This window comes from Rhinatrema bivittatum, chromosome 8, assembly GCF_901001135.1.
Source record: "Rhinatrema bivittatum chromosome 8, aRhiBiv1.1, whole genome shotgun sequence".
In the NCBI taxonomy this organism is placed as follows: Eukaryota; Metazoa; Chordata; class Amphibia; order Gymnophiona; family Rhinatrematidae; genus Rhinatrema; species Rhinatrema bivittatum.
Window position 1 is genome coordinate 91,154,465 of NC_042622.1, and position 22,809 is coordinate 91,177,273.

The following is a 22,809-nucleotide window of genomic DNA, read 5'->3' on the forward strand; positions in this document are numbered from 1 at the left end:
GGGGTCTCGCTCCTTAGCGGACTACGCCATCAAGTTCCGTACCCTCGCCCTCGAGGTGGGCTGGTGTGAGGACAGCCTTCGGGCCCTCTTTCTGGAAGGGCTAGCGGCACGGATAAAAGACGAGCTGGCCACTCGTGACGTTCCGGATGACCTCAAGAATTGGTAGACTTGGCAGGGAGAATTGACCGTCGCTTGCAGCAACGGGCCAAGGAGAGACGACCCTTTTGACGCACGGTATCACTGGCACCTGCATTCTCTAGGCCGCTGACTACAGCTCCCAGCCATGGTTCGGCATGCTCTGAAGAGCCCATGCAGCTGGGGCGTACATAGTTGTCGGTGGAGAACCTCAAAGAGGACTTTGTTCAGGACATTTGCCTACGCCACCCAGATCCTCTCCGCCCGTTTGTTGTGGAGGTGGACGCATCTAATGTGGCTGTGGGAGCTGTGTTAAGTCAATATGCTTCTTCTGGGAAACTGTTACCTTCTTCTTATTTCTCTAAAAGATTCTCCCCTGCTGAATGTAACTACAGCATCGGGGATAAAGAACTCTTAGCGATCAAATTAGTGTTTGAAGAGTGGAGACAATGGTTGGAGGGGGCAGCACATTCTATTACGGTCTTCATGGACCATAAGAACTTAGAGTTCTTATGCCAAGCACAACGGCTGAACTCCAGGCAAGCACGTTGGTCGTTATTCTTTAATTGATTCGACTTCATGCTCCGCTGCAAACCGGCTTGCAAGAATGTGCGGGCAGATGCGTTGTCCAGGATCTCCATACAGGAGGAGGGAGAGGAACAGCCCCAGTATATCCTAGATCCGGCTAGAGTCATTTTGTCCAGCACTTCAGTAAGCTCAGTAGGGAAGACCGTGGTTTCATGTCATGACCGCAAGAGAGCTCTGGCATGGGCTCACGAATCCTTCACAGGTGGCCATGCGGGCCACGAAAGGACACTTGATTTGCTCAACCATTTTTACTGGTGGCCTACTATAAGGCAAGATGCCTGTACCTATGTTAGTTCCTGTCCCGTGTGTGCACGACAAAAATCCTGAGTCGGGAAGCCATGGGTGTTGCTACAACCACTGCCTATACCCACTGAACCTTGGACACACATCACCATGGACTTCGTGGTAAATCTTCCTACGTCTGAAGAGAATACTGTTATCTGGGTCACGGTAGATTGCTTCTCCAAGATGGCACATTTTGTCCCGCTACCCAAACTACCGTCTGCACCAGAACTCGCTCAACTCTTCGCGCAGCATATTTTTTGTATCCACGGACTTCCTCAGGATATTGTGTCCGATCGAGGGCCCCAGTTTACGGCTCGATTCTGGAGAGCCTTGTGCAAGCAATTTGACGTGCAACTCAGCTTTTCTTCAGCCTTCCATCCCCAGAGCAATGGACAGACAGAGCGCACTAATTGCTCTTTAAAGACTTTTCTCTGCACCTTTGCAAAAAAAAGACAGAACAACTGGGTGAGTCTACTACCTCTAGCTGAGTTCTCCTACAACAACCACACCCATTCGGTAACGGGCAAGTCTCCGTTTCTCATCGTGTTTGGAAAACAACTTAAACCGCCACTGCCTTTAGCCACTCCCAGTATCTCGCCTGCAGTTCAGATGTCGGCCCAACAACTGCATAATCTCTGGCTCACCATCCAAGACAAGCTTATCAAGGCAGCTAGTACGGCCAAAAGATGGGCAGACTGTCATCACCAACCCGCACCAGTCTTTCTTCCAGGTGAGCGGGTATGGCTTAGTACCAGGAATATCCATCTTCGAGACCCATTCCGAAGGCTGGCTCCACGGTTTTGCGGTCCATTCCGCGTGGCTGAGAGGGTAGGATTGGTATCCTATCGCTTACGCCTTCCCTCCTCTATGCGCATTCATAATGTATTCCATGTTTCTCTGCTAAAGCCTCTCATTCTCTCTAGATTTCACTCTAAGGTTCCTGAGCTGGCAGACCTGGCGGTGCAGTCTGATCCCATCTACCAAGTTCGGGAGGCTCTTGATGTCCGGTTCTATCAAAGGCGCTGGGAGTACTTGATTGCCTGGGAGGGCTGTGGTCCTGAGGACAACACCTGGAAACCTGCCTGTCATATCCTGGACAAGTCCCTGCTGCACCATTTCCACCTCAGTCACCCTGGCAAACCTGGTCCTTCTAAGAGGGGTCGTAAGAGGGGGGGGGGGTACTGTTGCGATCCCGGTCGCACGTCTTGCAACCGGGTCCTTACCTCCAGCCTCGGAACGGCAGCACCGGCACATTTCAGCTGGGTTTGGCCTCTCAGGGGGTCCGCAGCGGGGTGCGCGCCTTGTCGGGCCTGCCCAGGCCTTCTCGCGGTGGCGTCTGCACAAGGGAGACGCCGCTGAGCTCCAGAACGTGACCCCTCCCCTTTGGTGCATGCGCGCACGTGCAGGGAAGCCCAATTTAAAGGGCTTTTCCCGCCAGACCGCGGCCCGCCCCTAAAATGACGTCAGACGCCGGCTTGTATTTAAGCCGGCGTCTGCTCTCAAGGAATTGCCTTGCAACAGGTTTCGCGTGCTGCAGTGTTTGGATCTTCGGCTCCTGTCCGAATCTTCAGCTCCTGTTCTGGATTCTCCATCCGGATCTTTGGTTTGCCTCACTAGTTCCTGATCTCTGCTTGTTCCTGACCTCTGTTCTTGCCACCTGCCTCGACCTCGGACCGCCTCTTCCTCGCTGCTTCTTCAATGATCTCCTACGTCCCAGTGGCCTGGGACCTCACGAGCTCCTCTTGGGGGGTCCACAGGCTTCCAGGGTGAAGTCGTCACTTCTTCTTCAGTGATCTCCTAAGTCCCAGTGGCCTGGGACCTCACGAGCTCCTCTCAGGGGGGTTCCACAGGCTTCCAGGGCGAAGACTCACCTCCACGTCCGGCTTGACGCCGCCTCCCGTCCTACTGCCTCTCAGCGGAGTGCCCACATCTTCCATCTATTCACTCCCCTAGACCGGCCCAAGGGTCCACCGCTAAGACCGCAACAGAGAGTTCTACTGATGGCCAGTAACACATATTAATACATCTGCTCAAGCCGGGAGAAAAGATGCAGAGGTTCCCAGTAGGTTTTGCAGGCTTCTAATTGTAGCCCACTTCATTCCAGGGCACATAAATTACCAAGAATCACTTATCTTGGGTGAAAAAGATCAAACCCCTAAATTTAGTTAGCAGGTTTTATGGGTCGTACAGATGGTAAAGTGCACCTGAATAGAAACAGCAGGGGTAGCTCACGTTCCCCTGACCGGTCAGGGAGACCACCTCCTCCCCTCCATGAACCCTGACCCTATCACTATCCCTCAATGCTGGCTCAAACAAGGCATCAACAACAAAGTCACATCACGCCCAGGTAAACCCAAACTCTTAAACTTTATTTCTGGGTTTCAAGCCAGTCACAATATACAGGCATAGAAGAGAGTAGGCATTTTCTTACTGAATACTTATAATTCATGGGATACAACCGTCTCAGTAAATCCTCTCCATAGTATACATATCTGGTTCCCCAAAGAGTGAAAGTATCAATCTTTCAGCTTTCTCTTGAATGGGAATTAGATCATCCAACTCCCCAAACCAAACATTTTACTGGACTATATGGCTTACATTCCTCACATTCTCCATATCCAAATTTTCCCACTTTCTATCACATCCCAAACCATCCCAAACACATAGGATAGGTACAGTATTCCCCTTAGATTCCTCTTCCTTTTAAATACCAAACTCACATCTATGTGGGACATGAGGATTATAGCCTTAAGTCTAGTCATGACTTCCTGGCCACTCAACCTTTCACTCAGATTTTTCCACTTCTCCAGTATTTTCTATGCCCTGGACCTTGGAAGGGAACTTCTCATTTCAGAACTCCTTCTTCCTCGCCATTTCCTCAAGGGGAGGAAATGCCTATTCTCCATACCATCAGCCTCAGGTCTTTTCCCTTAAGGGGAAAAAAGACCCTCCATATTGGGGTGGTCTCTAGACCCACCAGCCTGTAGGCTGGTTACTCCAGGTTCACTACATCCTGGAGGTCCCCTTCTCTTCCAATCTCCATCCTAGAAAAGGGAGGCCCCTGCCAAAATGCCCCGGGCTTAGGGTTAAATGCCCTAGGACACCTCCCAAACAATCAAAACCCTCTTAAAATTAAGGGAATAAGACACCACCAGAAGCACCATCATTTTGATATCTTTTCTACTACCTGTACCAGTCCCAGCACTACACCATTGCCCAGAAATGCAGATCCGAAAATCCAACCTTTCTTTCCACAAACCTCAGGAAATAATACTTTGGAGTCTCCCCCACCCAGAATATCTGGTACTCCTAAAAAGTGGAAAAGTCACAATTTTCGGAATCTGTTGTTGTGTGTATTGGGTGGGGGGTCACTGACTCTTCATTTGTAGGACAGATGATGAATGGTAAGGCCTTCCTCCTAGAGTGGTGTAGAGCCAGAGCCAGGGTGGAGGATCTGAAGAGCAGACTGAAGGCCACTCTGCACTCCTTTCTCATCCTGTTCCCATGTAGACAGTGCAATGAGGGGAAGGACAGGCAGCTCTTATATTGCGTTAATTTAGAGTTCCTGATAGGATGACCAACTTTAGAGAATTATTTCAAGAGCATTCTGGGAGGATGTCTGTTGATCATGGCACTAAACAAAGAGAATGATCTGGACAGATAAAATAAGACTGTAAATACGACAAAAAGACAACTGGACATCCTAGTTGATGTATCCAACATAGAAGTTATGTATGGAAAACAGAAAATGATGCACATTAGCAAGATTAATTTTTGTGACAAAGGAAATTACAGTGTGGGCAATTGTCAAAATGTCTGCAAAGTCTACAGGTAATTTTTACCATGGTCTCTGCACAAATATTCAAAGGAACATTCTTTGCCTGCTTTTATTTAGAAAATTGCCTCACCTGCAGAGCTTTGAACTTACTTTTTCCTAACCAAAACTGCGCTCCTGTTTTTTTCCCTGACTGAAGCCCTCCCTGGAAATGCCTCCATTACAAGTACACGCCTACGGAACACATGTAGTATTACCTGCACACAGGGTGGGCCATTTTCAGACAGGTGATTTATGCAGACAAAATGCTTTATACCTTCAGAAACTGCTTTGACAATTGCCTTCTCATTTGTAACTAGTAGGGAATTGTCACTGCTATAACTAGCATCAGTAGCATGGGATCTACTTACTGTTTGGGTATTTGCCAGGTACTTGTAGCCTGGATGTTGGAGGTAGGATGCTGGGCTTGATGGATCCTTGGTCTGACCCAGTATGGCAGCTTCTTATGTTCTTATGAGACGCAGGTAGAAATCTAGAGCCCTTGGTATGAATCTATGAAATGGTTTACATTCTTTAGGAATGCTTGGAAACTCAGGAAAGTAACATAAATGGAAAGAACAAGAGAACATTTGACTGTTTCCCTGACTTTGTTTTTCATGGCATGATAGGAAATATAGTATGAACCAATGGACCCGAAGTACTGAACCAAAATTTCCTGACTGTTCTGCATAGGTTTGATGATGATGAGATCTGCACGTGTCCCCAGGCATCGGTCACCCAGCAATTCTCCTCTATCCATTGGACCCCCTTCAGCAGAGATGTCCTGAAGGCACTGTACAGCTCTGCTCCCATCTCCATGCACTGCAACCAGTCCTCTGCAATCCGATTCCCTGTAAGTTGTCACGTCACAGCATGGGTTAGGTGCCCAGTATGGGGACTGATTGCCTCCAGATCTCAAGGGGAAGCCTCATTCAAATTAACTCATAACCTCAGTGCCTTGTGCTGCTGTTAGACCTATATGTGCCCATACTGAGCCAGCTAACTAGTGTTATATATCAATATACTTGGCTATCTTAAAGCTAGCCAGTTATGTATGACTGGCTAACTTTAGGAAAGCCCTTTGGCCCAACCAGAGTTGGACGGATATATCAGCTAGTTAATTCTGAATATCAAGTAAGCCAGTTAATTACCTGTCCAACGCCACTCCTCCTCGATCCGCCCATTCCTTGCCCCTGATTTGTCCAGCCTAAAACTTAGCTGTCTAAGCTACTTAAGTGGTGCATGCTGACCGTAGCCAGATATTCAGCTGTGCCACTTAGCTGGCTTAGTAATGCTTAGCTGGCAGAGTGCCATTTTGAATATTGGGCTGATGATTTCTAGAAGAACTTCGGGTATTAATAAATCATCACAGATTGATAATGTAGTGAAAATTACAACGTGACCTGTGACCTGGAGAAAGAAAGGAATAGAGAGTTAATTTTTCACACTGCACTGTATTTTTCCTCTTTCCTCTCTGTCTTAACCTTCCCCCACCCCTCTGTTTTAATCTTGCCTTCTCTTCCTTCCTTTTCCTTCTTTCTCTTCTCAGCATTTTCCTCCCGATTAGCTGTCCAGGGCACATCGATTTGCCCCTCCTTATCAAAACTGCCTTCAGGGAGGTGACATACCATGAAAGCCTCCATCAGAACTCTGTACAGAAGCCATCCTGTGCTCTATAACAACCACAGCCACTGCCATCCCAACTCATTCATCATCCCACAAAACAGGAGTCATCAAATGCACTCTCTCCAAAATAAAAAAAAAATAAATGAGCTGTAAGGGGAGTGGTCTGTAAAGCAAAGTTAATTATCATTCCCAATTCATTTTGGGGGTTGCATTGATTCGTAGACAGAAACTAATTAGCATCCTGCTGAGATTGGTGTTTTACAAGCATAATTATAAAGCATTCATTCTCCAGCCTAAAAATACATTAAAAAAAAAAAAAGACGACTTGTCAGAATTTTCTACTTTTTTTTTCTTTTTTTTAAACCGACAACTGCAGTAATTAGCAGGGCCGCAGCGTCACAGTACCCTGTCAGGGTGTCAGGAGACAGAGACCCGTAGTGCCTTTCTGAATCTCAGCCATCCAGGGGCCTTTGGCTGTGCTCCACTTTCATTACTGATGTCAAGCAGGAGTGCAGTGCAGTTACTCTCAACAGTTCTTCCCTTCTCCAATATAACTCACCTTTTAATGGCTTGAGACTGACTAGAAAGCCCCAGTGCCGACTATCGAGTGTATTTGCTTAAGATCTGAAGGATTGTTTTTCTGTGTATTTCACTCTGGTGATTGCAAATTAACAGTGGAAGAGCCCAGCTGCATTTACCTGAATTAGTCTGAACTTGATCGGCTGTTTTCTGTAAGCTGAATTATGAAATTGAGTAAATGGCCAGAGACGATAACTCAGCCCCGCTGTCCCTTGCTTATGCTCACCTAATAAACGCACACTACCATCAGGCTGCAGATTCTAGGTGAATGAGGGCCAGTTATGTCCAGTGGCCAAGGCCTCTTTCCTCTCTCTCCCATTGGCCACATATGCAATCACCAGGGGCTAAATGCACAGTTCCTTTTTTTCTTTTTCTCTGCCAGAAAACAAACATTAAACTAGCATTACTTGTGCACCAAGGCAATTAATTAGCCTCCGGCTCCAGGACTATGCCTTTTTTTTTCACACTTTATAGCACTAAGTGCTGGCTCAACTAAACAGACGGAATACAGAAACTACACTCACAGCCTGAGGAGTAAGGCCCAGCAGCCTTGCTGGTCACAACCCCTACTGGCCCAACGTGAAGTAGCAATGGATGAGAACCTTCCTCAGATTCACTGGAGATGCCTTCTGCCCTCTTGAGTGACAGGATGTAATTGCAGCACATGGCTTTGCAGAGAGAAGGGAGCTGCAAGAAAAAAACAAACCCAGAGAGAATTACACTTAACTCAATGGCTCCCCTCCCGACAGAGCTGGGACCAGCTTTTTCTGCACCAGGGACAGATATACAGAATTACGCATCCTCCCTTTCACCTACTAGTGTTTGCTTTCTTCTCAAAGGCACTGCTGTCCTTATAGTGCTGGCAGCTTCAGCAAAGTACCTCTCTCTCCCCTCCCACCCAGCATTCCTCTCTTTCTCTTCCTCCATCCCATGCCCAGAAATCCCCTTCTCTTCCCCTCCCCTCCTTCCCCTGTATCCCCCCTCTTCCCCCACTCCACTCTGTACCCTGAATCCTCTTATTTCTCCCCTACACCTTGCCCTGCAACCCCCACCACCACTTGCCCTAGGTCTTCCTGCTTCCCCACTCCCCCCTTTCACCCTCATCCACCCCCTGCCCAGCAGCAGCGTCCCCCTCTCTCTTTATTCACATCCAGTCTACTGCATAACATCAGTCCCTTCTTTGGCTCCCCTCTTTACCCCTGCCAAGTGGCAGCCCCCGTCCCCTCTTCCTCATTCTGTCACTCCTCCCTCCAGTGTTGTAGATCCATCTGCAGTGGCAGCAACAATAGCTGAAGAAACTTAAAATCAAGACAGGGCCATGAGGCAGCCCCTACCTTTCTCCTACACAAGCTTATTCATTGCAGTATCCTGAAAACATGAGTGGCTGGAGGGTCCCCCCAAAAAGATCCTTCAGCCTTGTGCATCCTCCTCAATTAATTTTCAGGCTCATTTCATGTCATTTTTTAAAATGTATATTCCACAGTTACCTGAGTGCTCACAGCGGATTACAGGAATCCGATCATAATAACATTAGAAATCTGACAATAATAATGTAAAAGACAGAGTCACAAAAACATAAGAAATAAGTTCAAAGTTTTAACTTTTTCCCCATCTTCAGATTTGAAAGTGAACATAAAAAGATAAGTCTTTAAACCTTTTTTGAAAGATTTTAAGGTAGAGGCAATCCTGAAATGCTCGGGAATGCTATTCCAAAGTCAGGGGCCAGCAGCTGGTATTGCCCTAATTCTTATAATATCTAATTTTTGCCAGTTGGGACTTCAAGACGATTTTTGGTAGTGGATCACAATTGTTTTGATGGTTTATACATTTGAAGGATAGATGTTAACCAGGCAGATGAATCATAGTGTCTAAGGCTGTAAATAAGAATCATAGGCTCCCCCTGAATTTTTATTATTAAACTCAACTGTCATTAAGTCCCCACCAAAACCCTTCCCAGAGCAATCCTGTAAAATCACATTACTGGACAGCATACTTTTAGAAATTAAACTTTGTTTTGCAAAATATACGTTTCAGAAATCATGTCACGGTCTGACGAATTTGTGTTCTGTGATTTTTGAAAATAGACTGGGGGAAAAAAAAGATCCCAAGAACTACCTAAATTTAACAATTAAAAGATATTCATGCGACATTGGCTGAAGGTAATGTTTGATATGACTGGCTGGGCTGAACTGGAATGTTTTCTCTTTCCAACTCAGCATAGGAATAACATTCAAATTACGTTATCATCCAATTAGCCTGACACAAAGTCCCTCCACTACCAGGCAGCACTTTGTGAAGTAACACAACACCCTGCAAAGTCCCTTGCAAACTATAAGGCAAACAACACAGCATTAACTCCCAGAACTCAAACAGCAACAACCCTGCCAAAAAGGCAACACTCCTAATATTCCACCTGGCCTAAAAATCTAATACATCTTCTAGTGGGAAGACAGAACAAGCTGTACTACTACAGATCCCTACCCCAGAACCTACATTTCAGCAGAATCCTTCACCTCCGTCATACATATAGAACCCAGACCCTCACCAAATACAAAATAAGGATTCACAAAATTAGAAAAAGAAAAATGCAGATAAAACTGAATTTGTCTTTGTTATGTTGGTCCTCGCCAAGTCCCCACCCCACCCCACCTCACCCCCTTTCTGTTCCCTGCAGATAAGAGGATGGGGACAAGATAGAAGGTACTGAATTAGGCAGAGCTCTTCTTTGCTTTCCACTGTGCTCTGTCTACTCCAGGCTCTCATCCAACCCATTCAGTACCTTTACATGCTGCTTGAGAGGAAGCGGCTGAAGTAGGAAGCCGAGGGCTGATTTCTGTAGCCTGAGATTTTCGGCACTATCAAACAGAGTTCTCGGGGCAGAGCCATAGGTAAAAGCAACCTTTCTGATGATGCCTCCTTGGGCTTGACACCTGGGGCAGCCGCCCCTCTCCCCTAGTCCCAGCTCTGCCTCCCCATCCCCCACCTTCCGCGCAGGACACAAGACTATATCACAGATGTTGCAGGAATAGCGAGAATTACCGCTGGGTCATACACGGTGATCAGTCTTGACTGCGTGTGTATCTGACACTGACCTTTTCAGGGCTGGAAGATCAAGCTGAGAAATGGGATCTTGCAGGGAAATACAGAAGCATTTGACCGAGCTGAAAAACATAATTAGTTTCCTACAGCTCTATTGCATATTAGATGGGGTTGTATGTTGAGAAGGCAAGGATTAAGTAGCACATAATCTCTCTGACGTCAATGGTATGAAGAATAGCGTTGCCACCTCAGATCAACAATGACTGCCATCCTAGAATTTGTAATCTCACACTGCTGCAAAGGTCCCTGCATCCAGCAAAACAGGATTTTAAGAAAACCTGAAGCTCATCCATCTTCCAAGCCTGAGCGAAGCCACGTGATTGCTCTACTGAATAACTGTGAACAAAGCCCAAAAGACAAAGCGCGGCACATAGGAGCTCTTCAACAATAGTTTTAAAGGACGAAGATGCAAGCATTCAGCAACTTCATTCCAAGACACTGGAATTTTTGGATAATGCTTAAGACTGTTTTAGTGGAAATACAGAATCCACCTTATAACTGAATTTCTAGAGAATTTATGGATTAAAATAGTAAAATCTATGGAGAAAATATTTTTTCTACTTCAAAGTATATTTTATATTTTCTTTTCAGTAATAAAATCAAATTAGGGTCATTAGATGGTTCCAGATCAGCAGAAACTGATTGACACATCCAAATGCATTCTGGGATTTGTAGTCCAACCATCTTTAGGACGAGAGAGACTAGAAGCAGGGCTGTAGTGAGACATTTTGTCTCTCACCCAACCCACACTATATCTCGCTGTGTGCATCAGGGAAGGAGTTTTAGGATATCAGGACTGGTTCAGTCTCTCCCAATTGACTGGAGGCTGTTTGGTGTTCTTCCCACAACTTTGGAACAGTTCACTGTACCTCTCATGCATCAGACTGATACAGTACTCTGTGCTCCAGCGGAGCGCACTGTTAACCCGCGATTGGACACGCATTTTCGATGAGCTAGCATTACCCCTTATTCAGTAAGGGGTCGAAAATGCGCATCCAACCCCCCGAACCTAACAGCTCCCGCAACATGCAAATGCATGTTAATGGCCCTATTAGGTATTCCCATGCGATTCAGAAAGGAAAATGTGCAGCCAAGTCGCACATTTTACTTTCAGAAATTAGCACCTACACAAAGGTAGGCGCTAATTTCTGCCGGCACCGGGAAAGTGCACAGAAAAGCAGTTTTTACTTAATATCATGGCGATATTAAGTCGGAGGTCCCGAAAGTTACAAAAAGTTAAAAAAAAATTTGAAATTGGCCCGCGGCTTGCGGGTTGAAAACCGGACGCTCAATTTTGCCGGCGTCCGGTTTCCAAACCCGTGGCTGTCAGCGGGTTTGAGAACCGACACCGGCAAAATTGAGTGTCGGCTGTCAAACCCACTGACAGCCGCCACTCCTGTCCAAAAAGAGGCGCTAGGGAAGCACTAGTGTCCCTAGCGCCTCTTTTTACCTCTTTTTACTGCCGACCCTAATTTGAATACTGAATCGCGCACACAGGAGAGCGGGCATTTGCCCGCTCTCCCGCGGACTTTACTGTATTGGCCCGATGGTATCAGAAAAGGTCCTATACTCCAGCAATGCAAATCATGTATTTCAGGGCTTCCCAAACTGTGGGTTGGGGACCCAAATGGAGTCACGAAACCTTCAGTTGGGGTCACTAGTGCTTCAAATGGCAGAAGTCTTCAGGCACCAGCAGTCGCAGCAGGATTAGTAGTGGAAGTCAGCATGGAGCCTGTGAGCTAGCAGTGGTACTGCCCTTGCATGGATTTCTGTGATAACAGGAAGCCCTGTGTGAGGAGGGATCAGGGTCACTGAAATGCTTGTGAGCTTGCACTAGCTCACAGACCCCCATACTGACTTTCATTATTAAGGCTTCTGTTTGCAGATCACTGTTGGTCTTGGGACCAGCCATGGGGGTGGAGAGGGCTGAGTGTGCATGGGGTGGTGGAGATTTCCACTGCTCCTCTATCCTCACCCACCACTGAAACTATCCAAGAGAAAAATGTTGCCCCATCATAAGCCTACCCTCTCTTCCCACCAGTGGTCATCCACCTTTAGTCCAGGGTCCAAAAGAAAATGTTGCTGCTGACTCTGGTCAGGAGGCTGTTTGAAATGAGGGATCAGATGCAAGAAGGCTTTGAGGGTTGGATCAGGTAGAGAGGGAAACTATAGACCGGTGAGCCTGACTTCAGTGCCAGGAAAAATTGTGGAAACTGTTACAAAGAATAAAATCACAGAACATATAGATAGACATGATCTAATGGTACACAGCCAGCAAGGGAATTCTTGTCTCACAAATCCGCTACATTTTTTTGAAGGAGTGAATAAACATGTGGATAAAGGTGAACTGGTAGATGTGGTGTATTTGGATTTTCAGAAGGCATTTGACAAAGTCTGGCATGAGAGACTTCTAAGAAAATTAAAAAGGTATGGGTTAGAAGGCGATGTCCTTTTGTGCATTGCAAACTGGTTAAAAGACAAGAAAAAGGGAGTAGGATTAAATGGTCTGTTTTCACAGTGGAAAAAGGTAAAGAGTGGAGTGCCTCAGGGATTTGTACTAGGACCAGTGCTTTTTAATATATTTATAAATGATCTGGAAAAGGGTATCGAGTGAAGTGATCAAATTTGCAGATGGCACAAAATTATTAAGAGTAGTTAAATCACAAGTGGATTGTGATAAATTGCAGGAAGACCTTGTGAGACTGGAAGATTGTGTCCAAATGGCAGATGAAATTTAATGTAGACAAATGCAAAGTGATGCATATAGGGAAAAATATCCCTTGCTGTATTACGCAATGTAATAGGTTCCATATTGGGAGCTACCACACAGGAAAAGGATCTAGGCATCAGAGTGGATAATATATTGAAATTGTTGGCTCAGTTGCTGTGGTAGTCAAAAAAGCAAACAGAATGTTAGGAATTATTAGGCAGGGAATGGCAATAAAATGGAAAATGTCATAATGCCTATCTGGTGAGACCGCACCTTGAATACTGTGTGCAAATTTGATCGCCACATTTCAAAAAAGATATAGTTGCATTGGAGAAAGTACAGAGAAGGGCAACCAAAATGATAAAGGGGATGGAATGGCTCCCCTATGAGGAAAGGCAAAAGAGGTTAGGGCTGCTCAGTTTGGAGAAGAAATGGCTGAGGGAGGGGATATGATAGAGGTCTACAAAATCATGAGAGAACTTGAATGGGTAAATGTGAATCGGTTATTTACTCTTTCAGATAATAGAAGGACTAGGGGGCACTCCATGAAGTTAGAAAGTAGCACACTTAAAACAAATCAGAGAACATTCTTTTTCACTCATTGCACAATTAAGCTCTGGAATTCATTGCCAGAGTATGTGCTTAAGGCAGTTGGTATACTGGGTTTACAAAAGGTTTGGATAAGTTCCTGGAGGAGAATCTATAAACTGCTATTAATCAATAAGGAATAGCCACTGCTTGTTATCAGCATTAGTACCTTGGAATCTACTTAATGTTTGGGTACTTGCCAGGTATATGTGACTTGGATTGGCCACTGTTGGAAACAGGATACTGGGCTTGATGGACCCTTGATCTGATCCAGTATGGCATATTTTATGTTCTAATGTTATGTTATCATTGGCTGTGGAGGGTGTGAGGGGGAATGACTGAAGATTGACTGGGTAATGTAAGTGAGGAACTGGGGTGAGGGAATCAACTGGGGGGTTGTGAGAAAAGGGCTTGTAGGGGAGGCAGTGAGGCTGTGAGTTGAGAAAGAAGGGATAGGGGATGAGGAGAGGAAGGGGATGTCACAGGATCAGTTGGGGGTTATAAGAAGGGCATGGGGACGAGAGGATCAGCTGGGGGAAGCAAAAAGGGCTAGAGGAGGTAAGAGAGAAGGGATGAATTAGGTAAGAGGGCATCAGCTGCAGAGGCAAAGGGAAAGACAGAAAGTTTGCTGGAGGGGAAGAGATTAAGAAAGGAGATCCTCTTAAGGGGGTGGAGGTTGAGAGAAAGGATAGACTGAAGAGGCTGAGAGAGGAGATCAGTTGGAGTACAGGGAGGGGTGAGAGTAAAGTGATTGTTAGAGGGTGACTGCACTCCTGCTAATTTGTTTTGGTTGTCCTCTGGGGTCACATTGGCTAAACGTTTGGGAAGCCCTTAGTTACTCTGACATGTAGATAATTGTTACCTAGCAAATCCCACATTACTGTTTTTTCCATCTGTTTCCACACCATATTTCCATAGCTTTCAAGAATTTTTTTCTACACTGTATCTCACTGAAATGTTTTCCTACAGAGAAGGAACAAATAATCTTTTGGGACAAACATTAGTAATATACTCTCCGCCTCCACGTGAGCAAAGAGGGAAAACAAACTGGCTGGCTTTCTCTGTGGGAGAGCAGTGGCTGACTCAGAAGCCGATTCAAGAAAAAAAAATGTGGGCCTGCTCAGTGTGCTGTCAGGTGCCGCTTCAGTAGGCCTCCCCAGCGAACACAGAATGAATCACCCTGGAGGAAACAGAAAGACAGACATCATTTCCAAACATCTTCCAGCAGACCCTTTCTACCACAGGAAGCCACCATGTTAAGAATGGACAAATGACATCACTCAGGTACCACATTTGATTGGTTCATACTGGCAAGAACAAGACCAGTGAACCAACCAGGCATCTGTGTGATCAAGGAACTTCTTTATGACCCTCTGAACACATTTGCCCATTCACAGAGAGCAAATATCACAAATACGTGCCTGCGGTGGGACAAAGCTTGCAGGTACTTTGTACCAATTTTCAAAGAGAAAGTACCCACAAATACTGGCACTTGCTTTTTTCTGCAAGTATTTTTTTCATGGAAAGTTATGTGCATTAAGTTGAAAATGCAATCTATCTTCTGGTCCCATATAAAAGACTACTTTCGCCCCCCCTTTCCCAAGAATGTCTCCCCTAAATACAACTAAAAGTATGTTTGTTGTGGAACAGTGTGTGCACTTTTATACGTATAGAGGAAGGGCAATTTTCAGATAGGACATTTACACAGGTAAATATCTTTGAAAATTGTCCCACTGAAGTCTTCTCTATTCTTAATTTAAGGCCATTATGGCAACAATTTCCAATCATATTTTTAATAAATCTTCAACAACCGACGTTAGTAGACAGATAATAGCAGCATCTTCCCATTGTTAACAAAGAAGGAAAAGCTGGTTCCTTGGTGATAGTGATGGAGGAATAAGGTCCATCCCAGACTTAATAATCACGCTCTCTTTCTCTTTTTTACTTTCTCCCACAGGGTGACTGGGAGAAGCAGCCTCTGCCTAAAATCAGCCAGTATCTGCCAAGGCCTTCCCCTCACTGCCAATCCTCCACCAGCCCCCCTGAAACAGTACCCATCATCGTCAAGGAAAAGAGACAGAATACAAGTGTCTGACACAGAATATCCGGTCCTAAAACAGTGCATACAAGGTCAATAATCTGGCTTGGTCTGGTCTTAATTTGCTCAGTCTTGTGATGCCACAGATGAGGACAGGAAGGGAGGAAGTGGACAGGTGAACCACCTCACATACTATACCATAAAGCGGTTCTTTTCCCTATACATACATATATAATGCCCCTCCCTTTCTGCTGCCTACTGCTATTTCAATAGGAGGAAATTCTTCAGTATCGTCATTGCTATGGTTCCCTATTTTTTTTCTCCTTGAAAACTCTTATGTGTATAGTGCTGTGTATCTAGAAATGGTACAGAGCCGTTTGCACAGGCAGCCATGGGCAGTCTTACTTGCCCATCTCTTTCTTAAGATGGTTGCTGGGCGTGTCTGATACCTGCTAGCAGAAAAAGCCACCCCCCCAGCAAGTGCATTTCACCCACCAAGGGTGAGCAATGGACTGAGACCCAGGGCAGGTGGCCTTCAAATCCTGCTTCTCCTGCTTATGCTCCTTGAGACCTTGGGCAATTCATTTCAGCCTCCATTGCCTCAGGGACATACTTAGATTGTAAGCCCTCTGGGGCAGGGAAATACCTAACGCACCTGAATGTAACTTGCATTGATCTTGGGTCTGGAAAATGAATTAAATGTAAAAGCCAAATTACTGGAGCTAAATTATTGCATTTCTATACTTTGAGCCCAATGTACTAAAGGGCTTTTCCCATTTTGTGTTCAATGGGGAAACGCTGATTAAAAAGGGTCCTTTATTAATACTCTGTTGGTCAACCTTTTGGATGTTAATTTTAAAACAATGAAAAAAAATATTTGAAGGAACTTGATCTCCTCATTCTTCCTCCTGTATGTTCAGGGGACATTTTTTTTTTTAACATAGAAATTCACCATCAACTTGGCCTACAGCTTCACACCATTTGTTAGCCAGGTTTGGCCAATAATTTTAAGGTCCAATTTTATATACATATGGGACCTCTGTAGCCTGTGACATCCCTTAAGTTCCATAGATGGCCTTCTGTTTTCCCCTCCCCCCATAAACACAGATTTATTTCTAGGAGTATCCCAACACCTCCCCACCTTTACCATGTGTACAGTGCTCCATACATCTGGTGGCACTTTAGAAGTGATAAGAAGTAGGGATGTGAATCGTTTTTTGACGATTTAAAATATCGTCCGATATATTTTAAATCGTTAGAGCCGCGATACAATAACAATTCCCCCGATTTATCGTCAAAAAATCGTAAATCGGGGGAAGGGGGAAGGCGGGAAAACCGGCACACTAAAACAACCATAAAACCCACCCCGACCCTTTAAAATAAATCCCCCACCCTCCCGAACCCCCCCAAAATGCCTTAAATTACCTGGGGTCCAGAGGAAGGGTCCCGGTGTGATCTTTTACTCTCGGACCTCTAGTGCGTTGTTGCCGTACGGCCGGCGCCATTTTGGCGCCGGCCGTACGGCAACACGATTCGACTGCAGGAGGTCGTTCCGGACCCCCGCTGGACTTTTGGCAAGTCTTGTGGGGGTCAGGAGGCCCCCCCAAGCTGGCCAAAAGTCCCTGGGGGTCCAGCGGGGGTCCGGGAGCGATCTCCTATGCTCCTGCCGTCGGGGGACAAAAAAACAAAATGGCACCGGCGCTACCTTTGCCCTGTCATATGACAGGTCAAAGGTAGCGCCGGCGCCATTTCTACAACGCACCGGAGGTCCGAGAGTAAAAGATCACACCGGGACCCTTCCTCTGGACCCAAGGTAATTTAAAGCATTTTGGGGGGGTTCGGGAGGGTGGGGGATTTATTTTAAAGGGTCGGGGTGGGTTTTAGGGTTGTTTTAGTGTGCCGGTTTTCCCCCCTTCCCCCGATTTACGATTTTTTGACGATAAATCGGGGGAATTGTTATTGTATCGCGGCTCTAACAATTTAAAATATATCGGACGATATTTTAAATCGTCAAAAAACGATTCACATCCCTACTTCTTATCACTTCTAAAGTGCCACCAGATGTATGGAGCACTGTACACATGGTAAAGGTGGGGAGGTGTTGGGATACTCCTAGAAATAAATCTGTGTTTATGGGGGGAGGGGAAAACAGAAGGCCATCTATGGAACTTAAGGGATGTCACAGAACCACATCTACTGGGCTACGCTGCCATAAGCTTCTATTCACAAATACCTGGATTTCCGCTCCCCTCCCCCCTTATTATTGTTACCCTATCCTCACCTATCCCAGTCATTGCAAGAGCCCTGAGTCCGCTCAGTTGGCATCGCTGTTATGCAATGGCAGAGGCTACCCTCTGCCCCCGGAGGTGTGACTCACTGCCTACACAGTATCCTCAGCCTTGTCCAAACTAGGGAACAGAAAAGCTGAGCCAGTAATCAAACCTAGGTCCCTCTGCATGGCAGAGTGCACCGCCAGGACGGCCTCAGTTTTTACCTTTTTGACCTGGCAGTTTCTTTCCACTCCTTTGCGCTTCCAACTCGGTTGTGATCAGGGCTAGAATCTGAAACCATGAACCTTCCTGTTTCCCCTTTTTTATATTCCTTCCCAACTTTTGTTAGGCCAGTCACTGCACTAGGTCTCCTTCAGGAACCCTAAAGTCATGGGCCCTGAATCCACCAGCCAGTAGGTGTCACTAATAAGCAACAACCATGACTCCCCTCTCCCACCCCTGGGGCCATGAACGCTACCTCTGCAGCATCCCCAGTGTCAGTCGCCCTAAGGAGCCAAAGACCTGACAGTCAAACCTAGGACCTTCCACATGGCAGTGCACAGCACTTATCACCTGAGCCACTGGGCCAGCCCAGTTTCTACCTTTATAAAAAATAAAAAAAAGAGCAAGGTGAACTTGGAAACCGACTGCAGTCTACTGCAGCAGTGATGCAGAGAGATTTCACGCATTCAGATCTCACTCCCCTCATACCCTCCCTTTCCCCAACCATCATTTAGAAGAGTTTCATACAGAATGTTGTGGTTTCTCTGGTGTGATTGATTAATGCTGGTATTAATGAAGGCAAAGTCACTGATACCTAGCAGAACATGATGCAGAGAACAGGAAGATTGCATTAACATGGGGGGGGGAGGGGAAAGGGCCGGTCTCTTTCGAGAACAGGGAATGGAGGAATTGTTAGAAATGAAACCACAACATGCTTTATGTGAAAAATAAACATTAGAAACAGTAAAATAATTCTAGCTGCTAATGCAGGAGTCACTTCTACCCAAGCTATTTACTGCCAAGACAGTGCTGGCCCACTGGGGGGGCCTTAAGCAGAGGAAGGAACACGGAGGTCTGAGAGAAACATAATAACAAAAAACAAAATGAGTCTAGGGTCTCCCTTGAGTTGCTCAGGGCTCTAAGCAATTGCTTGGTCTGCTTATGCCTCAGGGCTGGCTCTGTTTACAGCTACAGAACGCACTGGTGGGGGTCTTCAGTTTCTGTAGCCCCAGCAGTGATGGTCAGTCTTGTAAAGGATGATAGAACAGCTTCATTACTCAGTTATATTTAGGCAATGTAAATGTGATGTGGTTAAAAGCCTACAGGGAAAGGCAGCGAAGGGTGAATGCACGGAAAGTTGGGCAAAAGTGCCCAGGGAGCTGCAAAGTATTATGACCAAAGCCTACACTCTGTAAGGGTCCCTCGAGCAGGCCTAAGCTCCACCGCACTAGCAGAGTGGTCTCTCAGATCCCTCACTGAAGGATTAGTTCAGCTGCCCTGGTGCTCCTTCGGAAGCTGCAGACATCAGCAGGAAGACAGACCCAAGACCTGAGGAAAGTATTCTGAATGGATTTTAAACTAGTTTTCAGAGAAGTCGTTTCAAAGCGTTCTTGACAATACAGCTGACTGACTTGACTTCTATTCTGGCAGTTTTGTTTCTCCTTTTGTCATGTAACTCAAACCTCTCCCCAAGGACCTCTCGTTTTCTGATGCAGCCAGAAGCACTACTCACAAGACAAGGGGCAATAAAGAGACAGAGACTGTTCCAAGATGTTTACCAGCACTAAGGTGAGAGATGCCTCAGGACAAAAACCCAATGTACCCAAGGCCGTAGAGGGAAGACTGAGCTGGGATTAGAGCCCACACTCCATGGCTTTGCATAGAACGCCTCTTCCTCTTCTTTCCCCCTTCTCTTGGTGCCTGCAGGGGCACTGCATTCAGCTAATGATATTGAATGCAGCCAGCAGCAGATAAGATTATAAAACAGGTCCAGTGATGAATACCCGCCCCGAACATACTTTCCCGAGACATTGATTCTGCTTTGATGCAGCTCGTAACAGGTTGTAATGACAGACTCTGCAGTGGTGGGTTATAAATCAGAACCTATCAGCCCACAAGAGACCAGGGACCGTAACACTGTGCACATGACAAATGCAGAGATATCACTCTCCGCTATTCCTGTTGCTCCTTTATAATAAATCAAAGGAGTTTCACAATGCCAGTGGAAAGAGACATCCCAGGCCTAGTTTTGTCAATCCTGTTGCCAGGCATTCTGAGACGGGCCTTTTTTTTTTTCCTTTCTTATGAAAAGCAGAGTTGTAAATCCTAGAGCATTTAGAGATAGGACATATTCTAGTATAAACAGGACTAAGGGGTCAGAGAACCCTCAGCAACATGGTGACCCAATGCAGTTACTCAGATCAAGCCCAAGTTCCTACCTAAGCACTAAAATCATAAATAAAACGCTATTTATGACGTATGCAAACTACTTCTAAGAGAATACAAGATGCAGTCATACTCTTCTGATAAGGGCTCATGCCATTTAGTGCCCATCTACCACCAGTCACAAATAGGAGCATGAGGGCTGGTGGTGGATGGGCGCTAAATGGCATGAACCCTTATCAGAAGAATGTACCGTAACTGTACCTTGTATTCTCTTATAAGTAGTTTGCATAGGTTAGAAGTAATGTTTTGCTTAGATTTTAGTGCTTATAGGCCTTTTCATATTGTTTTTGAGCCCTTGTGTTTCTTCCTGAACTTAGGTTATTTATGTAGAGTAATGTATAGTCCACCTAACTACCAGCACTTCTCTTCTGGGTGGATTACAATATATTCTTGCAATAATGTGGTAACATTTAGCAGAGGGTTCTGGGAGGTTCAGGAACCCACAGCAGAGGCTTCTGGGTATTTCCAGCTACCTCAGTGGTGTCACAGGTTGTTCTCACTTTCTAGGTGCAGCACCTAACAATTGCAAACTATGCGAGTGCTTCAACTCATGTGCTTTCCACAATTGTTCAAAGCGAATCTTCCCGCCTAGTTTCCCTTTGAAAATGAGCAAAGTATGCATATTAGAAGCAGCTGTGCACTTTGTACCTATTACCTCTGTGGGTAGCTGAGCGCATGTAGTTTTGGAAATGGAATGCCCCTGATCTGTTTTATTCCCCCAACCTGAATGCTCCCACAGGAATGCCTCTTTTTAGTGAGGCTCAATCCGCACATACCTTTAGCTATGTTTGAAGGCAATTTTCATTCAGGCCCTTGGAAACACCCCTTTAAGGACATGCCGATTGAGAGGATACCCGATCATCATGGGGTCCCCTGAGGAAGACTTATAGTCAAGTGGAAACACATATTACAACCAGGGCACTTATTTTTCTTAGAATTCTCAAATACATAAGTTTTATTATGATTTTGAACACGTGCCTTGAGATTGCTCCTTTATGGTTTTTACCTTTATTATTGTATCTTTATTCCGCCTTTCAGCCACTTCAAAGCAGATTACATCAGGTACTATAGGTATTTCTGAATGCTAAGCTCAGTTTTCCCTGTCCTTCAGCGCCACTCTCTTTCACTGTAGGCAGGTGGAAATAGGAAGCAGGGCCTGGAGCTGGACAGAGATACATTTTCTCAACTGATAAATACTTGTATGTTTTTTCACTTAACATAGAATATTATATAAATATATATTATATATATATATATATATTTTTTTTTTTTACAGATTTTCCATGAGAATTGTTATAAACTGCTTCTAAGCTGAGCCCTTGCAAACTCATGCATAGCATATCTTACAGATACATCTGTGCCTTCTGTTTTTCTCTTTCAGTCCTTGATTGGGTCCTAATCAGAGAAAGTGCTAGAGCAGAAATGGCCAGCTCTGGTCCTCGAGAGCCACAAACAGGCCTGGTTTTCAGGATATCCACAATAAATATGAAGGCAGTGCATGTAAATCTATCTCATGCATATTCATTGTGGAAATCTTAAAAACCAGGCCTATTTGTGACTCTCAAGGACTGGAGTTGGCCACTCCTGTGCTAGATATTATACATCTCCTCTAACATCCACCTCTATAGCTGTCTTAATTAAAGTGGTGAGTCATAAAAGAGGGAGCTAGCAAGTGATGTCTCCATCCCAGTCTTAGCACATCATCGAAAGCTTGGCTGCCAAGAGCCAAGCTGGTATCACAGTTTTCCCCAACACCAACGGTTTCGTTTCCTACTGGGTTACAGGCTCAGAACTTCCCTTCAGAGATTATGAGCAAGGGATTGGCAGAATATTGGCAGCCACTGAGACCCAGCTCCCCAGCAACCCTTGTACTATTCCAAAAAACCATCTTCTCCCCACAGTAACACCGGCACATCTTTATGGGGTGATGGCCCAGAGCCCCAGCCAAACTGCAAGATCTCCATTCAAGATAGATGATATACATAATTTCACTGGGATAAGAGCAAAGCCTGAAAATCCATTGCAACAATGATTTGCAGGGGCTGAATTTTTGAACTAATTCACATGCATAAAACATGGTTTCATGTGTGTAAATGTTCTTTATAATATTACCCTGAGTTCACTGTGTTTAAAGGTACATGTACAACCAAATTTTGCACATACTTTTACGTATACTGGGGATACAGGTTCTGGAGGGGAAGGAGAGTGGCAGGATTAGAGTTGGAATTTGCTTGCAAACTTTATTATCAAAAGTATAAGCATACATTAACCCATGAAGACCAAGTGCAACTTGGTACGGGTTATTTTGTGTAGAGTCATGGGCAACTACCCAAGCATTTTCAAATAAAACTTAAGCACATACATTTGCTTTGAAAATGTAGAGTAAAGCCTGCATGTAAAAGTTACACACAAACTTTACCCCATCCTGCACAATTATAAAATGGCCCTTTATATGAATGATATTCTATTGTAGTAAGGGATACAGAAACAAACAAAAGTCTTGGGTTTGACCTACAGCTTCAGGATTTACCACATCTAGCAATGCTAGAGAAATGGTCTGCTAAACTTCCTATCAGTGCAGTATGTGGTTTTTTTTGTTTTTTTTTATAAACGCATGCTTTTTCAGTGC

At 45.3% G+C, this 22,809-nt stretch overlaps 1 protein-coding gene across 1 annotated transcript in view; it reads left to right on the forward strand.

Moving 5' to 3' along the window:
• DBH (dopamine beta-hydroxylase) overlaps nt 1-16,293 on the forward strand; it is a 48,407-nt gene extending 32,114 nt beyond the window's left edge. Inside the window, exons 11-12 of the mRNA XM_029612528.1 lie at nt 5,516-5,675; nt 15,382-16,293. Coding sequence (XP_029468388.1) covers nt 5,516-5,675; nt 15,382-15,519 — 298 coding nt within the window. The 3' untranslated portion in view covers nt 15,520-16,293. The remainder of the gene's footprint in view (nt 1-5,515; nt 5,676-15,381) is intronic.
• The last annotated feature ends 6,516 nt before the right edge of the window (nt 16,294-22,809 follow it).